The sequence below is a fragment of the Amphiura filiformis genome, chromosome 14, assembly GCF_039555335.1.
Source record: "Amphiura filiformis chromosome 14, Afil_fr2py, whole genome shotgun sequence".
Classification (NCBI taxonomy): Eukaryota; Metazoa; Echinodermata; class Ophiuroidea; order Amphilepidida; family Amphiuridae; genus Amphiura; species Amphiura filiformis.
This window is the reverse complement of record NC_092641.1, coordinates 18,694,825-18,718,874: the sequence shown is the minus strand read 5'-3', so window position 1 is coordinate 18,718,874 and position 24,050 is coordinate 18,694,825. Positions and strand designations below refer to the sequence as shown.

General features: G+C 37.8%; 1 protein-coding gene across 2 annotated transcripts in view; it reads right to left on the bottom strand.

The window, feature by feature from the left end:
• Window positions 1-345: 345 nt before the first annotated feature.
• The window catches only part of LOC140168958 (lactadherin-like), a 37,507-nt gene continuing 13,802 nt past the window's right edge, over window positions 346-24,050 (bottom strand). For both annotated transcript variants that reach the window (XM_072192268.1, XM_072192267.1), the window contains exons 3-6: window positions 10,349-10,465; window positions 9,745-9,927; window positions 7,304-7,458; window positions 346-1,781 (exon numbers count right to left, since the gene is read on the bottom strand). In XM_072192268.1, the coding sequence (XP_072048369.1) occupies window positions 1,635-1,781; window positions 7,304-7,458; window positions 9,745-9,927; window positions 10,349-10,465 (602 nt within the window). In that variant the 3' untranslated portion in view covers window positions 346-1,634. The remainder of the gene's footprint in view (window positions 1,782-7,303; window positions 7,459-9,744; window positions 9,928-10,348; window positions 10,466-24,050) is intronic.

Genomic DNA, 24,050 nt, shown 5'->3' with positions numbered 1-24,050 from the left:
ATTAACATTTACCCTGCAAAAAATCAAGAATTTTATAGATGATGTAATTTTGACAAAGTCGATTACATTACAATTCGTGTCTTTGGAGCCACTGAACCAAATTGAGTATTGGTGCATAGTCATATGTGTAGTCATAGCGCCATCTTTACAACATTTTTTTAATAAACACCATAAAGTGTTAAACAAAATAGTTGAAATAATTGAACAAATTACATATTATTTGTTAAATACATTAAAATACTTTAAATGTGACTAATTATCATGTATACATGTTATTATTACATTATTATAATATATGATGTAATGTGTTGTAAAACACATTTCAAATTATATATTCTGGAAAAACATTAATTTAGCGATGTAATTTTTCTACTAATTTGAATCTAACTATCAATTATACTCCAATAGGAAAGAGTTCTGAAAAATAGCGAGGTTGCTGTCACAAGATGATAACATTAAATTAAATTTTCACTCTCAGGAAGATTTCCTTTGTATTAACATAATTAAGAGCCGAATAATGAAAGTAAAGAAAATAGCCATATTATTCCAACGGTTAGATAACGATGGAACTATTGCATTTTTCCAACTCGGGATCTCAAGTTTGTATCCAATTCAAAATCTTGCATATTTCTGACAATTAACGCAACTAGGATTTTATATCCACATGGAAAGTTGTTAGTTTATACATGCACATATCGATCTGGTGAAAGTCAGAAGTTTAATAATACAAATCATTTGCATCCGTTTGAGCATATTTGACAACACGGCTTTAAATAAATCCATGTTAAAAAAATTCCAACCTCGATATTATCATTAACGCTTAGAATATATTGTATTGTCCCTTATCTTGCATCAATTATTGTACATAATTGCTTTAAAAGAATAACAAGCAGTTACAGATACCTGAATTGCTCTGGATCACAAGGAGGAGGGAATTGATGATTTATATTTTATGAGTATAGTATATATCCGTAGTCCGTACGTATTGGTATATAAAATAATTAAAGAGTATTAACATGTTCAACACTGCAATATGTTGTGCTAACCTGGAACGTTTTTGATAGATGAACTAGCATTTGCGCATACTGGTGTCGTGACAATTAAATCTACTCTCTCGTCTGTAGACATAAAATCATCACACCACCACCACCACCACCGTCTGCTGAAGGCGCGAGTCTATCTAATGAAAACGTCCCAGATAAGCGAAGTGTTGAAGTTAAACTATGTGTTTAATATTTTGCTGCTTTAACAGAATTCGTTATAGTAAAGTTCTCTTTTTTGTTCTCCTTTTCACTAGTTTTTTTCCAAATTGGCATCTTCTTTGGGTTTTTTGATCGTCGTGTCTTTATTTCATGAACAATTTTAACGAATGAGGTCTTAAATTCGAGCTAAAACTTGTCTTAGTTTAGGATATACAAGGGGTGAACATAACTGGTACCTTAATTGTTTGGCTTACTGTATTATATTCAGATGTCAAACAAACGACCGTGTTTATATCCCGGTTTATATGTTTCAAGAGTGTGTAAAACGTGTATTTACTATGCTATTGACTATAGCTACAAATATCAACATTCCAATGGACATCATCTTTTGCGAACGATTTCCCAGCCCCACTTGTAATTATTACGGCAATTTTATATTTTGCAACCTAGTACTTCGAATCGTATTGCATATATGTTGTACCTCCCGACCAGGCAAGTTATGCGAATAATAAGGGCATAAATGGGCTCAGGCAAAGTTGTTGTCACCTTGGTGTCGGGGTCACTGTTGCCCGGGAAAATCTGTAGAAGACAAAAAATCATTATAATTATCGTCAGATTATCTAATTCACGTGTTTCTGAATTTATTGACTGTTCCTTTTCCTTTTTTATCATTGCCATGCAAAAAACAAAACAAAAACAAAACACACACACAAACACCCCACCCACAAAATGAGTCAACATTGCCAAACATTGCATTAATTGCAATTCTGGGTAAAAACCACATGTGCCTGCTAACGGTCAAAAAAATTTTATTGCATGAGGTGAAAGGGCTTTGGTAGTAGGTTACAAAAAGTCACATCAAAAAATCCTCCGGAGCTTGTTGCCATAGCAACGGCAGTTTTATGATTTTCGTGATTTTTGCTTATTTTGGGGAGTGAAAATAAGGGAAAATATGTACTTTTCTGAATTGCTCCTGACTTTAAATTTGAGGTCACATTAAAAAAGTAACCTTACCACCATAAAGTATTGTCTTTGTGCTTTCCCCAGATGAAAAAAATATTTCAATTATATTTCCCCATGTGCAATTTTAGGGCTGGGCAACATTGCCAATTTAGCACTTTTGAAAAAATGCAATTTTTACCCTATCTTTGAAGTCTAAAAACTAATTTTGCTTGAGCACCCAGAATTATTTCCTCTTTGTTGGTACTTGGGCAGACATTGCCCCTTCCAAATTTGGTAACAAATCTCTGGGGCTATTTGACCTGTAAAGCCAGTGTTGCCAGAAAGTTTGATAATTTTCAAAAAATGCATTTTTCAAAATAATGCATTTTCTACATATTTACTCATGTAACCTTTAATACCACCAACTTAATTGAAATATTTGCACACTTTGCATACATGATTAGACACACACTGCAACGGAAGCAACACTTTGAGGCTGGGTTCAAGTCCTGTCCTGCAAAAACCGGTATTGCCAGAAAATCATATTTTATTAATCCAAATTTCCACTTTGTGCATTTTACAATTATTTATTCAATTAATTTTATAGTATCAATGTTAGTTGAATATAATGTGCATTTAAACATCATCTGATACAATACAGGTTCAGACACATGGGCGAGTTTCTCGACAGGTGGCTTAGTAAGCCTTAGGCTTTGGCGACCTAGAGGATACTAAGCCTACTTTTGACCCACAATAGTAATTTTTACATAGAAATTTGTTTGGAAAATTATATATGCACCTAAGATTAGTTACCTCAGCTTACTAAGATGGACGTTTGGATCAAAAAAAAGTAAATCACAATCTTTTTCTGTGACCTATTTTTACCTATGACCTCTTGGAATTCATAAGTAGGCCTAAAATGCAGGTTTTTAATGATTTTGGTCGTTTTAGGCAAAAATGGACCCTTTTTAACCACCATCACAAACAGGTTTTGAAACTTAGGCAATGATGGTATTGCCAGATTATATGACTATTAATTTACCCACAGGCTTACCCGTAATTTTTGAGTTCGTCAAACATGCGTGCATTTGTTTGAAAACGTAGCCATGTAAAATTAATGATACGCACAATAATATAAACTTCAAACTCCCATGGGGGCATCAATATTGACATTTGCATTGTTTGACACCCTTATTGAATTTCTCTCCTAAATTAAGACATCCGTTCTGATACCATCAATTTGACTTCTACTTTTACGTTGATACAGGACCTGTTGAAGATATACTTGTCCAGGGTGGAAAGGTAACATCACATCGAAACAACCGTGCAGACAATATTTACCATGTTTACAGTGCAAATGATAATCCAACTGGTGAAGAAGCTAGTGGGTCATGATAGGCTGTTACAATTAAAACACTCTCTATTTTCCCGATTTCCCCTTGTTTCTAACACAATCCTCAAGATAATTTTCTATCTGTATGTGTAGGCCTATATGCTATCAATTTGGTTAAAAATTGCCATTCCAAAAGTATCATGGTATGATCATTGGGTGGAAGGGAGAGCAGTTTCATATCCCCGCCAAGACCCCGGCGCAGATTTGGGGGAGGGCAGTGGGCCCGGCCCCCTCATTCCGGCTGCCCCCCTTCCAAAAAAAAAGGAGAGAAGAGAAGAGAAAGGGGAAGGGGAAAAAGAGAAGAGAAAAGGGAGGAAAGGCGATTATTTTAGGCATTGCTTGAAGGCGGGTCCTCGTCCTAAAAGCATGTGAAAATTACTGCGGGCCCGCCAATATGCAGGGCCCGAGTGGGACGGGAGGGCCACTCCATTTCGTACATTTTTCTCTATTTTTTCTCAAATCCCCCTCTGACTGCCCTGGATCCGCCACTGCCAAGGCCACATCATTTCACATTTCAGGTGGGATAGACCTAAGGGGGGCAGCTATGGCCAGCTATGGCTGCCACTGAGGTGTAGGAATGCATGAAATTGGATTCATCTACAATATAGCCTCGATTCTTTGTTAGCCTTGTGTGCCATGTTTCGCTAAAAATTGTGTAGATGTAGTCTACGAAAGCCTGTTGAGTCAGGTTTAAAACTCATCATTCTCATAATAGATTACACAAAATATCTAATATATTTACAGGCTAGATCACACAAATTATGTCTGGAAAATGTACTTAAACCATTGCTATGACGTCTATTCATTACTGAAAATTATTTTCTACGAATGAACACTTGACACGTTTCTATGCAAGAATCCACAGTTTTAGAGCGTATTGTAAGTATAAAGCAATGGTTTAAATCAGCGAATACACTTGAAACTGTTATTCCTTGATACAAGTTCACTCGGCTATGCCTTGTGGATTCGTAATCAAGAATCAGCAGTTTCGTGTATTCTCATTAACAGGATTATCATAAAGCCTAAAATATTGTTTGATTGGCATAACATTTTAAGCTATTAGGAGAATTCAAAGAGATGCCAGTTTACGCCCATTTTTTGCTAATTTTACTGGGAAATTAGCTCTATTTCACAGATATTTGCTTAAAAATGAGCATTAATGGTCGTTGCCATGGAAACTGCATACTTGTTGAATTCTCTCAATAGCCTAAAATTAAAGAAGCCCTATTTATCAATAAAGTTAAGTGTAATTTAAAACTTTTGTAATGCAAAAAATTGCTAAAAATGGTAAAAAGGGTCCATTTTTACCCAAAATGAACAATATCATTGAAAACCGCCATTTTAGGCCTACTTATGAATTACAAGAGGTCATAGGTCAAAATCATAGGTCACTTTTTTGATTTAACATCCATCTTAATAAACTGATACACTTTCCAAGATGCAATTTGTCATATTTCAAAAAAATGTCCATGTAAAAATTACTATTTTGGGTCAAAACTAGGCTTTAGCCTATAGTATCCTCAAGGTCGCCTAAGCCTAAGGCTTACTAAGCCACCTGTCGAGAAACTTGCCCATGTGTCTGAACATGTATTGTATCAGATGATGTTTAAATGCACATTATATTCAACTAACATTGAGAGTATAAACTTAACCGAATACATAATATTGTAAAATGCACAAATTGGAAATTTGGATTAATGAAGTAAGATTTTCTGGCAATACCGGTTTTTGCAGGACAGGAGTTGTCCCCAGCCGCAAAGTGTTGCTTCCGTTGCAGTGTGTGTCTAATCATGTGTGCAAAGTGTGCAAATATTTCAATTAAGTTGGTGGTATTAAAGGTTACATGAGTAAACATGTAGAAAAATGCATTATTTCGAAAAATGCATTTTTTGAAAATTATCAAACTTTCTGGCAACACTGGCTTTACAGGTCAAATAGCCCCAGAGATTTTTACCAAATTTGAAAGGGGCAATGTCTGCTCAAGTACCATCAAAGAGGAAATAATTCTGGGTGCTCAAGCAAAATTAGTTTTAGACTTCAAAGATAGGGTAAAATTGCATTTTTCAAAAGTGCTTAATTGGCAATATTGCCCAGCCCTAAAATTGCACATGGAGAAATATTATTGAAATATTTTTTGCATCTGGGGAAAGCACAAAGATAATACTTTATGTTGGTAAGGTTGCTTTTTTGATGTGACCTCAAATTTAAAGTCAGGAGCAATTCAGAAAAGTACATATTTTCCCTTATTTTCACCCCAAAATAAGCAAAAATCACGAAAATCATAAAACTGCCGTTGCTATGGCAACAAGCTCCGGAGGAATTTTTGATGTGACTTTTTGTAACCTACTACCAAAGCCCTTTCACCTCATGCAATAAAAAAAATTTGACCGTTAGCAGGCACATGTGGTTTTTACCCAGAATTTAAAAATATCAAAAGTCGAAATTATTTGACAAAACAGTGCCGGCCACAAGTTACAGACTTGTCATTTAGTATGAAATATTTCTTTACGAAGTGCCAAGACTAATTTGAAAGGGGTCTGCATAAACCGCACGGATTAAATATTAATTTTATTGAGGAGTGTGTCAGGAACTGGTGTGAAATATTTTTGATAGAAAATATGCTTTCCATGACTCTTCATTATGGTGCTCATAATGTAGTGAATTAGCCTAAAATGGCGGATTTAAGGAGACTAAATTTGAGTTATGTGTGTGGGGGGGGGGGGGGAATTTCTGAATTTCGGAACATTGTTTTGATATTATCAAATTAATTGAAGCTTGGGGTGATATTTACTGAACCTAAATACCAATAAGTGTTGATCAGAACTGAAATGTACTTGTAATGTACCAGTGGTTTTGAATGTGGGAGGAGCTTTTGAAATAATGTACCAGTGGTTTTGAATGTGGGAGGAGCTTTTGAAAAAAAAAGGCTCTTCAAAGTGATACGTACTCAAAAGTTTGAATGTCCCTGGGGCCAAGTGTTATAAACTTAACTGTACACAAAGAAACGCCGTGAGTTCATTGGACAACCAGGAATCCGCACAGTTGTTTTTTGTACCGTAAGTTTATAACATTTAACCCCAGCGGGGGACATTCAAACTTTCAGAGTTCGTACCAATTTTAAGAGCCATATTTTAAGCTCCTCCCATTTTGGTACATTACAAGTGCATTCAGCTATGACAAATGCCAAATGCTGACATGTTTAGGAAATATCACTATAAACTCCAATAAATTTGATAATAACAGAACAATGTTGCATAAAGTCCAAAAATGTGTCCCCCACAAAGCTCAAATTCGGCCTCCTTAAATCCGCCATTTTAGGCAAATGTACTACATTATGAGCACCATAATGTAAACTCATGGAAAGCACATTTTCTATCAAACAATTATTTTACACCATCTCCCGACACACCGTAATTAATATTAAGCCCGTGCGGTTTATGCAGAGATGAGTCTTGGTACTTCGTGAATAATATTCCATACTATACCGTAAAACCTCGTCTACAAGCATATAGAGTGTTTCCGATGAAAGCTAATGTAATCCAGGCACCATTATGGAGTTTCGGCAAATAAATTACAGATCCAAACATATACAAACATGTATTATTGTAAGACCAATCTATTGTATTGGCATATTTACGCATGTATCGTATTAATTTAGCTTTCATCAGAAACACTATATATGCTTGTAGACGAGGTTTTACGGTATGTCAAGTCTGTACAAAATGAGTTTTGCTGTTGGATAAAACTAAATCTGCACAGAACTCACCTTCGCGCTTCCACCACTCTGATCCATAACAAACATCTCGTTACCATTGACACTCAAGAAATATGACACTTTAAATGACGACACCCAGGAACCAATTGTCTTAAAAACGGCTGCATCACCCTGCGTTATTATACCGGATACATGGGTCTGGTAACCTGCAATACAAATTGATGACGAATATTGATGAACTATGAACTTCGAAAGCACTGTGCAGCTTTGTTGCGAAGAATTAGAATGATGCTATACATGGTTTCAGAGAAAAACGGCAGTCCCTTGCTCAGCTCATTGACGTGAGCGCCCTGTTAATGAGCGATACACACGGAGCTTTGAGTTCACGTAAAGGGTGCCGATCTGCAACGCGCAATCGGCCAATCAGATTATCGGTCTGTTGCTATGATTGTTAGACGATTGATTCAGCCAATCAAAACCCCACTTCCGTGTTTACGCTCTGCACGCTCTCAAAATGTAAACAAGTGCCGGTCTTCTGTGATAAAAACTGTAATGGCGTTAACGCTATTACACTGTAATTCAATGTGTTTCTGAATTCAAAGTACCGGTTCAGAGTTTCAACAACATTCAACCTAAATTATAACACATATTGCTATTTATACGGCAAACAATTGTGGAGCGCAATTTGACGCAACTAAAAAAAATCCAACTATCTGAGCAGGTACATCAATTTTAAACACCGTTTGAAGATTTGCAATAATACTACACGAATATCTTTTAAATGTTGGCATTTAGCCTATAAATAGCATTTCACGTGTATCAAAGCATTTTACATCTATTCCGCTGTCGTTAGAATATGTCATCTTCCATACTATACCCAAGGCATGCTCATATCTTTGGGCGGCGCTCAATGGACAATATTCATTACAGCTCCTCATTTCACCCCTGGGTAGAGAGAGAGAGAGAGAGCCAAGTGAGATAAAGCGCCTTGCATACGTGCACATCATGATGCCGGCACCGCGCCGGGGCTCGAACTCACAATCCTCCGATTACGAGGCGGAGCCCGTAATGCTGCGCTTTTTATTTGTATTTTGGTCTTTTTATTTGAATGTGGTACCAGCATTACAGTGAGATTACAAAATGGGGGTGAATTTACATTGAGTTCCGTTAATGCTCTTGTGGTAAAATCTACTTCTAACTCCCTATTTAGCAATATGTTGTTACACAAACTAAGAAAACCAATATGGCTACTCGTATCTTCACTTGCCTTGCTATATTAAAAAACGATGTTGAAAAATGATGTTTTGAACAAAGTTGGCTGGATAAATAGGCTCTGTTAGGTAAGAATCTTTCGCACAATAACCCCGTTTAACAATATGAAATGGATATAGGTGTAGGGCTGGCACTTCCGCACTAAGGGGCATTCGGTGAGAGCAAAATAAATGCAAAAAATATGGGGTCATTGGGTGAGAGCATGATTTTTGGCATTCGGTGAGAGCAAAATGTAAAAAAATATGGGGTCATTGGGTGAGAACATGACTATTTTTTTAAATGGAATCTTTGGGTGAGAGCCGAAACAGCGCCACAGAAACCACGGAAATCGAATTTCTAGCTCTAAATGGCTTCAAATTTCTTTGTTTTTTCAAAATAAGTAACAAAATCAGTGATAAATGAAAGTTGCTGTTCAAATTGAACTTGTAAGGGTCTTTGGGTGACAGATCAAATGAAAAAATAGGGGGTCTTCGGGTGACAGAGCACGTGTTTGTAAAAGAATATGGGGTCTTTGGGTGACAGCGACGCTGAAAAAGGGGGTCTTAACAGCCCTACATACGCGTCACCTCCAAAGTTGGAGTGCCCCCCCCGGACAATAACGCCATCATTACCAGCCAATATGCGCCAATATAATTAATATATCACACAGTTAAAGTCATAATGTACGATCTTTTTTCAGAATTTACCTTTATTTTTTTCAAAACCGATTTTTTGGCATATTTGTAATATTTACACATGTTCTAACTTAAATCTATGAGCAAACTGTCAAATTCGTCCTATTTGTAGTAAAACGGGACGATTTTCTGTTGGTCCGACATAAAGTCATAATTTTTAGATTATGACTTTATGTCGGCCACGATCGCAAACCGCGTAACCGTAGTCTCGGACAAAACTAGCTTGGTTACGCTCCTCCACATGTGGAGGGAGCGTAACTCAAACTGGCCGCGTAGGAGACTAACTCTGAGGCCGCACTCGCTGTCCTAATCCAAACAGTGCGAGATGTTTCGAGTGATAGAGGTGAAGTTTATGATGTTGTTTCTTTGCAAATTTTGTTTTTCGCGTCCAAATGTATTGGGAACTTTCATAATGATTGCATATTATCATTTTAGAAGAAAAAAAGAAATATCTAAAAATTTAAAAAGATCGTACATTAAGGCTTTAATGCCTACGGGCCACACAAATTTTTTTAATCCTATGCTTTTCGTATAATGTGATCATACCTATATTAGCTTCAATCCACTGTGTTTTATACGCAAGAAGAAAAGGAGTGCCCCCTGGTGCGACCCAGGCACCATTACCATCCAATCTTGCGTGTACGGCTTCATAAGATACCAATGCCGCCGATGCTTTAATATCGCCATCTCTTATATCATCATTATTCATGCCCAGGGGGTCAGAGCAAACTAGAAGAAATATTGAACAATAACACTTTGATGTTTTGCAAAAGTTCATTCTACAAATCATATACTGAAAACTTGATTGATTTATTGTTGTTAATGAGTTATGCACGTTTTATAAAAGTGTTGTTACAACCAAGAACCACAAGACCTACAAAAGTATATCTGTGATATTTGAATTTTTCTAGCTGTTGTTTCCAACAATACGGATGCCTCAAATCTTATGTAACTTTCAAAAATGGAATCTTTGACATCAAGAACATCAAAAACATACAAACAAAAACCAATCAATATCATATGACAGAGAATAATAATGTTTGGTGCAAAATGACAATTTTCAGACCCACAGACTCAGGCATGATCATAGTCTATTTATTTACAAAATATCATTATCAGCTATTATCATAATTATTATATAATTTTATACCGCTACAGTTTAATCCATCTCCACTGAATCCTGTATTGCAGGTACATTCGAAACCACCAATGTTGTTGCTGCAAACTGCGTTAGGGTCACATGGACTTGTCAGGCACTCATCATTGTCTAAAAAGAGGATAAGAACCAATATTAACCAGTGAGTGAATTCCAAAACTCAATATTAACCAGTCTTTATGAAGTAAAGAACTTTTTTGTGAGCCCATCCTTTACCTGGCTCCGGGCCTGGCTCCTGGTGCATGTGTGGAAACTATAAAATATTTTGTGGCCATCAAGCTTATAATGTTTTAAAGTATTATAATCTATCTGGGATTTGAACATACATGTACCTTCAAGGAAACAATAGTCCCAAATGGCATAGAACGTCCATCGGACAAGTAAAATAACTTAAAAAGGCCGAATCTGGTAGTTTTTGCCTGTACACATCGTCGGACGCATCACATACTGGTCTATCTCGAAAAACACGCATTTCGAGAAAATCGCAATTGAAAATCTTCGTATTAAGTTAACCTTTCTATAATTTAATTAGACTATGGATGTTAATGAAAGTGGTTTCAAATTAAAGCATATACTTAACAAATTTATTTAAGTGTAATTTTGAATTATATTTATGTATGCAGTATTGCTTAAAACTACACTAAAGTTGTAGTTCTGTATGTGAAATAGTTAATTTCCCGATATCGTATTTAAAATTCGTTTCATACTGGTCTATCTTGGGGGCTATCTCGATATCGCGAACAATGATGTGACTTTAGACGCATCACATACTGGTCTATCTCGAGATAGACCAGTATGTAATGCACTTTCAATACGATATCGGGAAATTAACGATTTCACATACAGAACTACAACTTAAGTGTAGTTTTAAGCAATATTACATAAGTAAATATAATTAAAGATTCCACTTAAATAAATCTGTTAAGTATATGCTTTAATTTAAAACCACTGTCATGAAAATCCGTAGTCTAATTAAATTATAGAAAGGTAAACTTAATGCGAAGATTTTCAATTGCGATTTTCTAGAAATGCGTGTTTTTTTCGAGATAGATCAGTATGTGAAAATACGTACTTTGAAAAAATCATAGATAGTTTAAATTAAACATTTTATAACTAATTATCTAGGAAAAATTGAGGTCTGTAATTTGTTGTATTTGAAGAACTCCGTAAAAAAGAACTATATACCAATTTTCTCAAAAAAGTCAAAAATTCAAGATAGACCAGTATGTGATGCACCCGACGACATGTGTTGACGACAAAGCTGTGGCAAGTCATCTATAAAATAGTAGGGGGGAGGGGGCGGCTAATATGAAAAAGGTCTCTAATTTAAGCGCAAGTATACATAATCGCGAAGAAAAAAATCCATTGCCATCAGATGTACATGTATGGGGATCATCATCCGGGTGGATGTGGAATTTTAAATTGGTTGATTTTTTCTGGGGCAAAATGGATAAAAATGACCCAATTTGGGGGCAAATGAGAAATTGCCATTTCATTTCCTGAAACCAGAAATGTTCTTTCCTAGACATTATTTTTTGCCGATTTATAATCCCATGATGTTGTAAAAGAAATGTACCTTCGTTAACAAAGTTGCAAGTTTGCACAACTATTTTAATTATCATAAATCCAAAATGGCCGCCGGACGCCATTGAACTTTGGAAGCACTTGCTCTAAAATGATGTATATACCACTTTTTCATCCCATCTACATACACTTTAAGTACATATCTTTAGATTTAGAAAGTTTACTTCGAGGCCTGTTGAATATCAAAAAATTGAAAAATATCAAATTTTGATCATTTGTCATAAAACTTGCATTAGGCTATATTACGAATTCCAAAAATACAAAATTAGTTGATATCAGAAGGACATTCCTCGTATTAAGCATGCAATTCGATATGTCTGGTGTACTCTCAGCTCACACAAAAAATACTGTGCAAACGTTCATATCCGATTCCTTAAGGAATCGGATAGCAAGGTTTGCAAAACAGTTTTGTGAGATCTGAGAGCACATCAGACACACCAAAGTGCATTCTGAATACGAGGAATGTCGTTCTGATATCAAATAGTAGTATATAAAAGGGGATCCTAGGACACCCTTGTATTTTCCCTGTAAAAATAAAAAAAAACCTCTTAACACAAAAAATACACACAAAACTTTTTATACCCTGTAATCCCCCTGCATTATTTTACCCTAAGCTTCCCTGTATTCTTCCCTGTAAAGTGTTCAAAAATAACAACACAGGATTACACAGAAAAACAATTTACACAGGATTACACAGAAAAACAATTTACACAGGATTACACAGAAAAACAATTTACACAGGATTACACAGAAAAACAATTTACACAGGATTACACAGCAAAACAATTTACACAGGATTACACAGAAAAACAATTTACACAGGATTACACAGAACAATAATTTACACAGGATTACACAGAAAAACAATTTACACAGGATTACACAGAAAAATAACAACACAGGATTACACAGAAAAACAATTTACACAGGATTACACAGAAAAATAACAACACAGGATTACACAGAAAAACAATTTACACAGGATTACACAGAAAAACAATTTACACAGGATTACACAGAAAAACAATTTACACAGGATTACACAGAAAAAAATAACATCACAGGATTACACAGAAAAACAATTTACACAGGATTACACAGAAAAACAATTTACACAGGATTACACAGAAAAACAATTTACACAGGATTACACAGAAAAACAATTTACACAGGATTACACAGAAAAACAATTTACACAGGATTACACAGAACAATAATTTACACAGGATTACACAGAAAAACAATTTACACAGGATTACACAGAACAATAATTTACACAGGATTACACAGAACAATAATTTACACAAAAAAATCTTACCTTTTTAATTTTGTTGTGAAGACCAAAAACTTGTCTGCTAAACATGCTAAATATATCCATACAGAAAATACCTTTGATTTGTTACAAAATTGTCAAAATATCGCAGAATATTAAATAACACTGATCAACATTTGAACAGTTTTATAAAGCATGTCCTTTTCTTTGCACATGATACATAACACAGACCCACTTGCCAGTACCAATGGTGCAACACAAACAACCAGCCTTAGACAAAAGGTTACAGAGGTTAATCTAATCGGCATTTGCTTACAAGCTACTCATTTTCATAAAAAATCCTCCATGGTGTGTTACCATGGAAGGATTTTTGGGGTTAAAACTGCTATGTACAAAGCATAGTACTAGTCTATTTACATGGTAGAGAGTGAATTTAGTTCCTTATTAGTCCTCCTCACCATCTGAACCATTGTTTACATTCTCTTCTATTTGTCGAATATCCGATTCAGCCAACTCTATTTCAGTTTCAGTTGTTGTAAGCTCTTTTATTAACTTTTTTATCCTTTGTTTTTGAAGTTTTCGCTTTTGAATTAGCTTACTTCGCTGATTCATCTTCCGTGCTAACTCTATTCGCGCTTTGCACTTTGACACCTTTGATTCAGCAGCCATATTTGATAAAAACTGGGTAACCTTTTCCATAGTTGATTATATTTTATCCGCCTCTAACCCCTTTCAATATTCAATACAATATACACTCAGAGAAATGAGAAAAAAAAAATCAATTTTATGCTGGAAACAATTTTTTTCAAATCAGTACAATAAAAGTACAACAGACTTTCTATTCAATACTGTGACTGGGAACACTTGTTAACTTGATATACACAATAAACACTTAAAAAAAACGGTAGAAAAAATCAATTTTATGCTGGAAACAATTTTTTTTCAATCAGTTAATTTTTACAGTCAAGTACAATACATGACACAAAAATTATTACACTTCAAAAATTTCACACACAGTTACTAGCTGGAGGTCAGACAGGGTTAAGCTCAGCAGGAGACATAACCCGCAGATCCATTGTCTGTTACCCACACACTTACACACAATAACATGCAGTGAGACAAAGCGGTTGCGGGAAGAATTAATTTGATATGTCTAACCAGGCGGAAACCTAGCCCGAAGGCATTTGTGGAGTTGAAACTTAATAACGCACATTCCTTTGTTAGCATGTTGCCTGATCAACCCTATTTACGTACATTAGGATAGTTTTGTAGGGAATTTTTTGTTGTTGATTTTATCCAGTTGCCAGATTTTTTGATACAAATTGGGCGACATACCTAAAGGTATCACACATTCCGATCCGGCATTCACATTCCGATCCGACATAATTTTTTTGAATTTTTTTTTTTTTTTGATACTGTTTGGAATGTTTGTGTCGGATCGGAATGTGGAAATGCTAAACAGAGATGGCGCTGTTATTTTTTACTAGTTAATACCAGCTGGGAGAGGGCACGCACTATTTTTAGATTTTTTCCTAATTTAAAAAAATAATTTAAGAAATTTTGATATAATAAAAAAAAATCTTATAATAAAAAAAATGGAATCGTTTAAAAATTATCACAATATCCAAAAAGAAATACTCTTGAGTCAAAAGTTTAAAACAAGTTTTTGTTTGTATTTTACAAGGATCAGTGGATTCAGCTTAGTCATAAGAAAAATCCAGACAAATTTTTGGTTATTCTACGATAATTAATCGATATGATGGAATTTTGTGTACTGAACTTGGACTGTGTAATCCGGTTAAATATTCGAAAGAGCGATATTTGAGACACAAAGAATCATATATAAAGGCTTCTAAAAAATATTATGCTAAAAAGAAAGCGGAAAAAATCAATTTAGAAAAATAAATATTTTGGTTTAAAAAGATTATAAATAAAGAATAAAGCTAGAATGCCGGTCTTTCGATCGATTTCAAGCCTAAAATTTTTACGCAGAAACGCTAAAAGACGCGGAAATCGTGGATACTCCAAACTAAACAAAGCAGCTTTGCTTATAGTACTCAACGAACCAGTTCCGGATTACAAGGCGATCGATAATGCAAAAAAAGAAGCAAGACGACAAAGAGGAGAGTACACCGTAAAAGAATTACGCGCGCTCGCAAAAAACGCGGGTCTTCGAGGATACTCGAGACTGAACAAAGATGCTCTCAATGAAAAACTCAAGGAAAATTACATCATTTCCTCTAACGATTTTGACGTTGTGGTACCACCCGCAAATCCTCGTCATCCGTTCAAGAACAAAAAGACCCTTCGACTCTTAAGAATTTTTATGAAATGTACACGATCGAAGGACGTGATGGTTACGACCCCAACACCTTCTTTGCGACCGTCAGGCTGAGCATAATCAGTCTTTTAAACAACAACAGGCAGAGAAGAATTCATATGGTTCTCAAGTGCACGTTTGAAAAAGTAGACATGGCAACCAATGAAACTGTTACCATATCCAGACCATTTCGTTCTACCACGATGATGCTTCTACAAGGTACGGATCTTGATGAATTTTACCAAACCACGACGGGTCAAATTTTACAGAGTTTGATTAAGTTTGTAAACATTGGAAGTAATTGGGCGTTTGTGAAGATTGTAAGCTGCGAAATTTACATGGGTCATTACCAACCGATGCATGGAGGTACGTACTTTCCGCTTCCAAAATTTCTAGCCAACAAGAAAGCGATCATCAATATGCAAAATAAAGACAATCGATGCGCCGTGTGGAGCACCCTTCGAGGTGTCAATCTAACTGATATTCATCCTGAAAGAATAACCGGAGACCTTAGGATACAATACAAAGAGCTCAACTTGGATGGTATCTCCTTTCCTACTCCCATTTCGGATTTTCCCAAGTTTGAAAAGAACAATCCTTCTTTCTCCATAAATGTAGCATTGTACAAACCAAAGGGTACGGACAAAGACACGAAGTACAATCCCGCCATTGTTCCCTTATTAATTAGTAAGAACCTCGATCGACCGCAAAAGTTGATCTGCTTTTGATTAATGGAAAAACTCAAAAGGCGAAGAAACCAGTCACTATACCGTGGTTAAGAACATGGGAGGACTTTTGAGGGGGATAAAAACCAAGAAGAAAGTACATTACGATCACTGCAGAAACTGCTACGCAGGTTACACTTCCATAGAACGACTAAGGGTGCATGAAGATCTATGCCATCTTAATGAGCCTACGAGAATTGAGATGCCAAAAGCAACGAAAGACGGCGATCCTCCAACTCAGTTCTTTAAGCACTTCTTCAAGTCGCAGAGAGTTCCATTTGTCGTCTACGCTGACTTTGAATCCTTTACAAGTCCGATACAAACCTGTCAACCTGAAGTTTCTCAGAAGACGACGAAATACCAAAAGCACGAACCTTCGGGCTTTAGCTACTACATCAAGTGTTTTGATGATTCCGTGTACTCTCAAGAGCCTGTAGTGTACACCAAGCAAAGTGAAACCGAGGACGTATCGCAAGTTTTTGTGAACAAGCTCGAGGAGGATGTTAGAAAGATCCACGACAGGTTTTGGAAACGGGAAAACAATCCTTACATACTCGCGGAAAATATGATCATCAGTCCCGAAGAGCGAAAGCTGTACAAGAAGTCTACGCGATGTCACATTTGTAAGAAACTTCTAACCCCGAAAAACAAGAACAACAGAACCGTTAGAGATCACTGCCACTTTACTGGAAAATTCAGAGGAGCCGCTCACAATCAGTGCAATCTTTCTTACAGAATGCCGAGTTTTATTCCGGTATTCTTTCACAATCTCGCGGGATACGACTCTCACCTCTTCATCAAAAATCTCGGTAAGACTAAGGGAAAAATTGACTGCATTCCGAACAACGAGGAAAAGTTCATCTCCTTCAGCAAAAAATGGTGGTAGATTCCTTCGTTCCTTATAGGGATCGAATCAACGCGCGACCGAACGAAGTCTGTCATATTTGCGAAGGTCCTCTAAAACCGAAAGACAAGAAGAATCCAACCGTAGCCGATGTGTCGTATCCAAAGAAAGAATCTTTAGGACCGGCTCACCAAAAGTGCATCAAACCAGTCGATGTCAAATACGAGATCAGGTTTCTCGATAGCTTTAAGTTTCTGTCCGCCGGCTTGGATACGCTCGTGAAGAATCTTTCGGATTTTCCTGAAATCACAAAATTTTTCAAAGACAATGAAAAATTGCAACTTCTTCTGAGAAAAGGAGTGTACCCTTACGATTACGTCAACTCTCTAGAGAAACTTCGAGAGACCCGTCTTCCTCCCAAAGAAGCGTTTTACTCCAAGCTCAACGATGTGGAACTCTCCGACGAAGATTACCAGCACGCGCGGAATGTTTGGGATACCTTCGGAATGAAAACCATGAGGGAGTACCACGATCTGTATCTTAAGACGGACGTTCTCCTTCTAGCCGACATGTTCGAAAATTTCAGAAAACTAGTCTGGAAAACTACGAACTGGATCCTTGTTGGTACTATACGGCTCCCGGACTTTCTTACGACGCCATGCTGAAAACGACGGGCGTACGTCTGGAACTTCTCACTGATTACGACATGATTCTGTTCTTTGAAAAGAACATAAAGGGAGGGTTTGCTTGATACCTACCAGATACGCCAAAGCCAACAACAAGTACATGGGCGACGATTACGATCCGAGCAAGCCCTCCAAGTACATCGAGTACGTTGACAACAACAACCTTTACGGATGGGCCATGAGTCAAAAGCTTCCGGTCGGTGGCTTTGAGTGGATGACGTCGAAAGAACTAGACAATTGGCGCAAAATCCCGTGCACCCTTGAAGTGAATCTGGAATATCCCAAAGAGCTGCACGACCTTCACAACGACTTTCCCCTAGCTCCAGAAAGACTGATCGTGAACAAAAAAAAAAAACTAATTCCGAATCTGAACGACAAGGAAAAGTACGTTATCCACCACGTGGCTCTGAAGCAGTGCTTGAGCTTGGACTCAAACTGACCAAGGTTCACCGAGGGATAAAATACCGAGAGGAAGCCTTCATGAAATCGTACATCGACAAGAATACCAGTCTTCGAACAAAAGCTGAATCGGAGTTTGAGAAGGATTTCTTCAAGTTGATGAACAACAGCGTCTTTGGAAAAACGATAGAAAACATCAGAAACAGAGTGGTCATTCATCTCGTGACCACCCGAGATGAAGCGCGCAAGTTAACCGCCAAACCTACCTACGACCGATTCACCATCTTTGACGAAAACCTCGTAGCCGTTCACATGAAGAAAACCTCGCTGTACTTCAACAAACCGATATATCTCGGAGCGAGCATCCTGGATATCGCAAAGACGATGATGTACGACTTTCACTACAATTACATCAAGAAAAAGTACGGAGACAAAGCGAAGCTCTGTATGACGGACACAGACTCGCTACTTTATGAAATCGAGACCGAAGATTTCTACGAGGACATCGCACCAGACGTGGACCGCTACTTTGACACTTCCAACTACCCGGCTGATCATCCATCGGGAATTCCGACCGGAAAGAACAAAAAAGTTCCCGGCAAGTTCAAGGACGAAGCCGGAGGAAAGCAGATAGCGGAATTTGTTGGACTGAGACCAAAGTTGTACTCTTTCAGAATGTATGAGGGAAACGATGAAAAGAGGTGCAAAGGCATCAAGAAAGCGGTCGTCGAAAGAAGGATTACCTTTGACGACTACAAGCAATGCCTTACTGACAAAAACCTCAGACGAGAGAGATGAATGTGATCAGGAGTTACAATCACGATATCTACACAGAAACCGTTAACAAAGTCGCTTTAGATGTTAACGATGACAAAAGAATCATACACGAAGACGGAATACACACACATGCGATTGGACACTACGCCGTAAAACTTGAATAAGAAAATTTACTTCAAAACTCTGTCGGGTGGCAACTGTGTGCCCTCGGGTACTATCATAAGCTCCTGTCTAACAAACGCTCGTTTTGGTGCCCCCTCAGACAAATAGTACAAAATTGGATCACCCGGTGTTCTCACGATACTATCAACCGTGTAAGTTTCAGAGACCAAATGGGATCGGTTGCGCGTCTTCTCTCACCTCCCTCCAACTCTCCGGGAGCGTACAAATACCTCAATCTCACGTTACCTGGAATTTTAATCTCATTTTTCAACTTCTGTGGAGCTGAAGATATCGTTTCAATCTTTTTCTTCTTGATAGCATCAACCGGTTTCATTCCTATCAGCCGAGTCTCTTCGCTGTTCAAAGCTCTGATCACATCCGGAAGCCTACCCACCCACTCGGTAGACCTCACATTTTTCTGACCACGAGCTTCCATCAGTATTTCCTGCGAGTACTGATGCCCAAACAGTCTTTCAGCCAAAGTTCTGTTGAATCTTTCAACAATTGCCTGAGCTCTATGTTGACCAGGCAACCCTCTTCTGATATCGACCTTGTGCTTTTTTCATCACTTCGTTCACTTTGCCCATAAATTCTCTTCCAGGATCGACCTGCAGAAGCTTCGGCCACTTTAAAACTCGAGAGTAAATTTTTTCAAATGCCTTAGCCACCTCCCCAGATTCCTTCAAGCTCAGAGGCTCAGCTTCCTTGTATCTGCTCGCGACATCCACCACAGTCAACGCGTACTTGTAAAGCTTTTTTCCTTTACTCGGTCTGTCGTGAGGAAGAAACAACAAATCGGCTTGATGAACTTCATTAGGTACACTTACGTTAAATTTTGCTCTGGGAATGTACTTTGGAGGTGGTAGGTAAATTTGCCACTGAGTCTGCTTTTTAAAAATTTCTAGCTTTTTTCTTTCGTCACTCCAGCCTCTTTCGCCAGCTTGTCTATCGCAGAAACACCCTTCCAATACCCTCTCGGACTGTAGTAAACCTTAGACATTTTAGTTTCAGCCATCTTTTATTTTTAGCCCGATTTAAAAATAAAATCAGTTTAAGAAAATCCCGGCTACAAACAAAATGGCAAAACAATCAAGCATACTGAAGGTGGAATTTGAGCACTTGTTAGAAGAGCAAAAAGGATCCTCAATTTTGAAATGGGTTGAACTAGAAGAAGGTGGAATTTACAAAATTACCAATTTTGAGATCATGGAAACCAGGGTTGGAAAATCCGGAGTTATCACTCTCAGTGATAACACTCGAGTTTGGAGTTGTTCTACCCTAACAAAAGTCTAAAGAAGTTGGACTTGGACTTCGGTAAATCAATAGCTTTTGTTAAACCCACGGGCAAAAAAGAAAGCAAAACAACCGGGAACATGTACCACAGTTTTGACCTTGTAGTGAAAGAGTTGGAATATGATGAAGACTCAGACTAGACGTACAGTCTACCATAACCAACAAAAAAAATCCTCTTTAGACATTCAGTCTAAAGGGGATATTTTTATTGATACAAAAATGAAGTGTACGAGTAAATACAAGCGTTGTTTTTGCAAATTGTGTAAAAAGAAAACTCGCCTTCGAAAACAGAACAAAAAACCGATTTGTCTATACGGTACCGAATTTAATCAGTTGTTTAAAGAACCCGCGCGAGTGCAAAGCCTGCCAAAATGTAAAAATTGCAACTCAGAATACATAGTAGACGATGTGTGTTATGATTGTGGTTTAGAAAATGACGCGTCTCTTAACGAGAACTCACCCCGAGTTAACATCGACCAAATTCAACAACCGAAAAAATACTGCGAAACCAAGACCTACCAGTTTGAAGAATACATCGAAATCTATCTAGGAAATGTTACGAGTACTTCTGAGATTTTGATCGACGAGTTTGTTACAAAAATGAAGTGTACGAGTAAATATAAGCGCTGTTTTTTGCAAATTGTGTAAAAAGAAAACTTGCCTCCGAAAACAGAACAAAAACCGATTTGTCTATACGGTACTGAATTTAATCAGTTGTTTAAAGAACCCGCGCGAGTGCAAAGCATACCAAATTGTAACTCAAAATATAGTGGAAATGTTACGAGTACTTCTGAGATTTTGATCGACGAGTTTGTTAAAAAAATTAAAAAAAATAAAAAATTGTTCGAGTCCCTGAGTAAAAAAGACTTGTTAAAAGTCTTGAGATCAGACCCAAAAGCCATTCACAAGATTTATTACAAAGTTACGGGCAATTCTCCCGTCGATTTTTGGCACGATCGAGCTAATTTGTTATGCGATCTTGATAATATACTGAAAATTTATCTACAAAATAAACCCAAGAGAAATAATTTTAACATCCACTACACTCTTTTTTACCTACTCAAACGAAAAAATTATCCCGTAACTCTTAACGATTTTCCAGAGATTAGAGGTTCAGCTCCCACCCAAATACTTTTATCCAAAGTATTTGATAGCGACCATACCGGTTCCGAGCAATCCCAGTCCGAGCAAAGCTAATTCCCCGTTCTGAATCGATTTTGTTTGATCTTCGTTGAGATACTCTCCATCATAAAGTTGTGGTTCGGGTGGAAAAGAATCCATCAAAATTCCCGTTAAATTATAATACTGTCTCATCGCGTCATCGACGTCCGAAAAGGTTCTCTCCGCGTGACCCTGTTTTTTTAATTTATCGTTGATGTAATCTATTCTTGAAAGACGCGCTAAATTCCAAGAATCTCGGTCGTGCTGAAGTTTTTCGAGAGCGAGATCGTGTCTTTTGCGTTCTTCCGAACTACTGAGAGAGTTGAACAGATAATTGCTCCCTGAAAATGCCAAAGCGTTAACCATGGCTCCACCAACCATGAATGCGATCGACGCCATTTTCTCTTTATTTTAAAATTAAAAAAATGAATGTTTTGCAGTCGCGGTTATAATTTCAGGAAGTGGTTGAAAAATCACTAATTAGCCATATAATAGTCGTACCAATTCATACAGTGTTCGGTTTCATATTTTTCATAGGATTGTCCTTTTCCCGTATGAAAAAATAAAACAGCGGGCTCTTCTTTTACTTCTGACGGTACGGCTACGATGTATAGAGCCAACCAATTATAACAACAAATTTCATCCTCTACATCAGGAATATCGGTCCAAATAAGAGGATCTACCTTTAATCGGTCACCATTGGCGAGGAAGTGAATTCCGGTTTCAACATCGATCTTGGTAACTTTGTAATCTTTGTTCAACTCTAGATCTTCAATTTTCAAAAGTGCCATCCTTTTATTATTAATTAAAAAAAACCCTCTTAGCACAGATAGTGCTAAGAGGGTTTTTAATATACCTACCTTGACAGAATGTTTCCCTTGGACTAAGCCATAATTTGATCCGGAAGAATTCCTTGATTCACGAGCCAATCTCTGAGCATCGTAGCCGAAAAGACGCTCAAAGTCAACTTTCCAATATCCTCCACATCAAGCTGCGAGAGATTAGCCGGCTTCATTTTTAGGAACTTTTTCATAACGAACGAGTTAGCCCATATACCGAGACTTATCGTTGTTGCGTGATACGCGCCGTTTACGATAATTTTTACGTTTGGATTGGTTTCTGCCATCTTCTTTATTGTAACTAAAAATCATCAAAAGGATCGACTTTTGGTTGATGATCGACCGCTGTGGTCACGGTGGGTGGACTTTCAGTCGTACCGTTTAAGGTAGAATACCCATATGCCACTATCCCTCCAACGACGACGACCGCTCCTCCAACAAGAACTGGACCTGACAACCAGTTTGACACGTCTGAAGGCATGGTCTCAGGTGTATCTTTGGATGGTGTTGCTTGCATTTTTTCAGAGGCTTTCATTTTTGCTACCCTTTCTTTGTTTCTTGCGGCTAATGCTTTTCCAGCGGCAACCCGGTTCGGGTTTTTGACTTTTGCTTGATTCACTCCTGCCGTTACCTTTGTCGAAGGCGTCGTGTCCGCTGCTGGAACGACCACCTTGGGTGGAACGTCTACCTTAGGCGGAATGTCTACTGATTTGGTTTCTTGATCACTCATCTTTTATTATTAGAAAAAACTGAGCAAATTACTCAAGTACCTGAGTAACACCTGAGTAACATTACTCAAGTACCTGAGTAACACCTGAGTAACATTACTCAAGTACCTGAGTAACACCTGAGTAACATTACTCAAGTACCTGAGTAACACCTGAGTAACATTACTCAAGTACCTGAGTAACACCTGAGTGAAAGCTGAAATTTTCTTTGAAACTTCATTTTAAAGTTTTGATAAATAAACAAAAATCAGGCATTGATCATCGGAACCGAGATTGGTGTTTTAATAGCGGACTCTGAAACTCAGTAAGATGACGGATTCGTTCTCCGAAGAATCAGATTTCAGCGACGAATGCGACGCGTTCGATCCGCTGTACTGCGATTCAAGAGGGGCGCATCTCACCATATCGCAGAGGGTGAAAAAGAAGCAGAGAGAGGATCGCCGAAAAAGAGAGGTCGAGCTCCTAAAGACGCGACTTCTGGTGGAAGAGATCGCTCAGGGCAAATTTCCCAGGAAAAAATGCCCCACAAAGAGGACGAGCCCCGGTGACGCTGGTTCACTTCCTCTCGTTCGGTTGCAAGAACTCGGTCTACGAAAAAGAGATAACCTGGGAAAGACAGTGCGACTGCAAGAGACCGGATCTGCATAAAAATCGCACGGTATTCCAAAACCCGAGCCGGCGATCGTGATCCAAAAAAGCAACCCAAAGACGTGGAGCAACCTCTTCAAGACCGAAGCCACCATCGTGGAGGAAGATAGAAGGAGGGAGGAGAGCGCAAAGAGGTTAGAACGGCAACGTCTCGAAAGGCTCGAGCGCGAAAAACGACGCGCCCCCAGGGTGATAATCCGACTGTGCAAGTTTTACCAGCAAAATAAGCCGTGCCCCAACATCAAAGAATGCAAAGA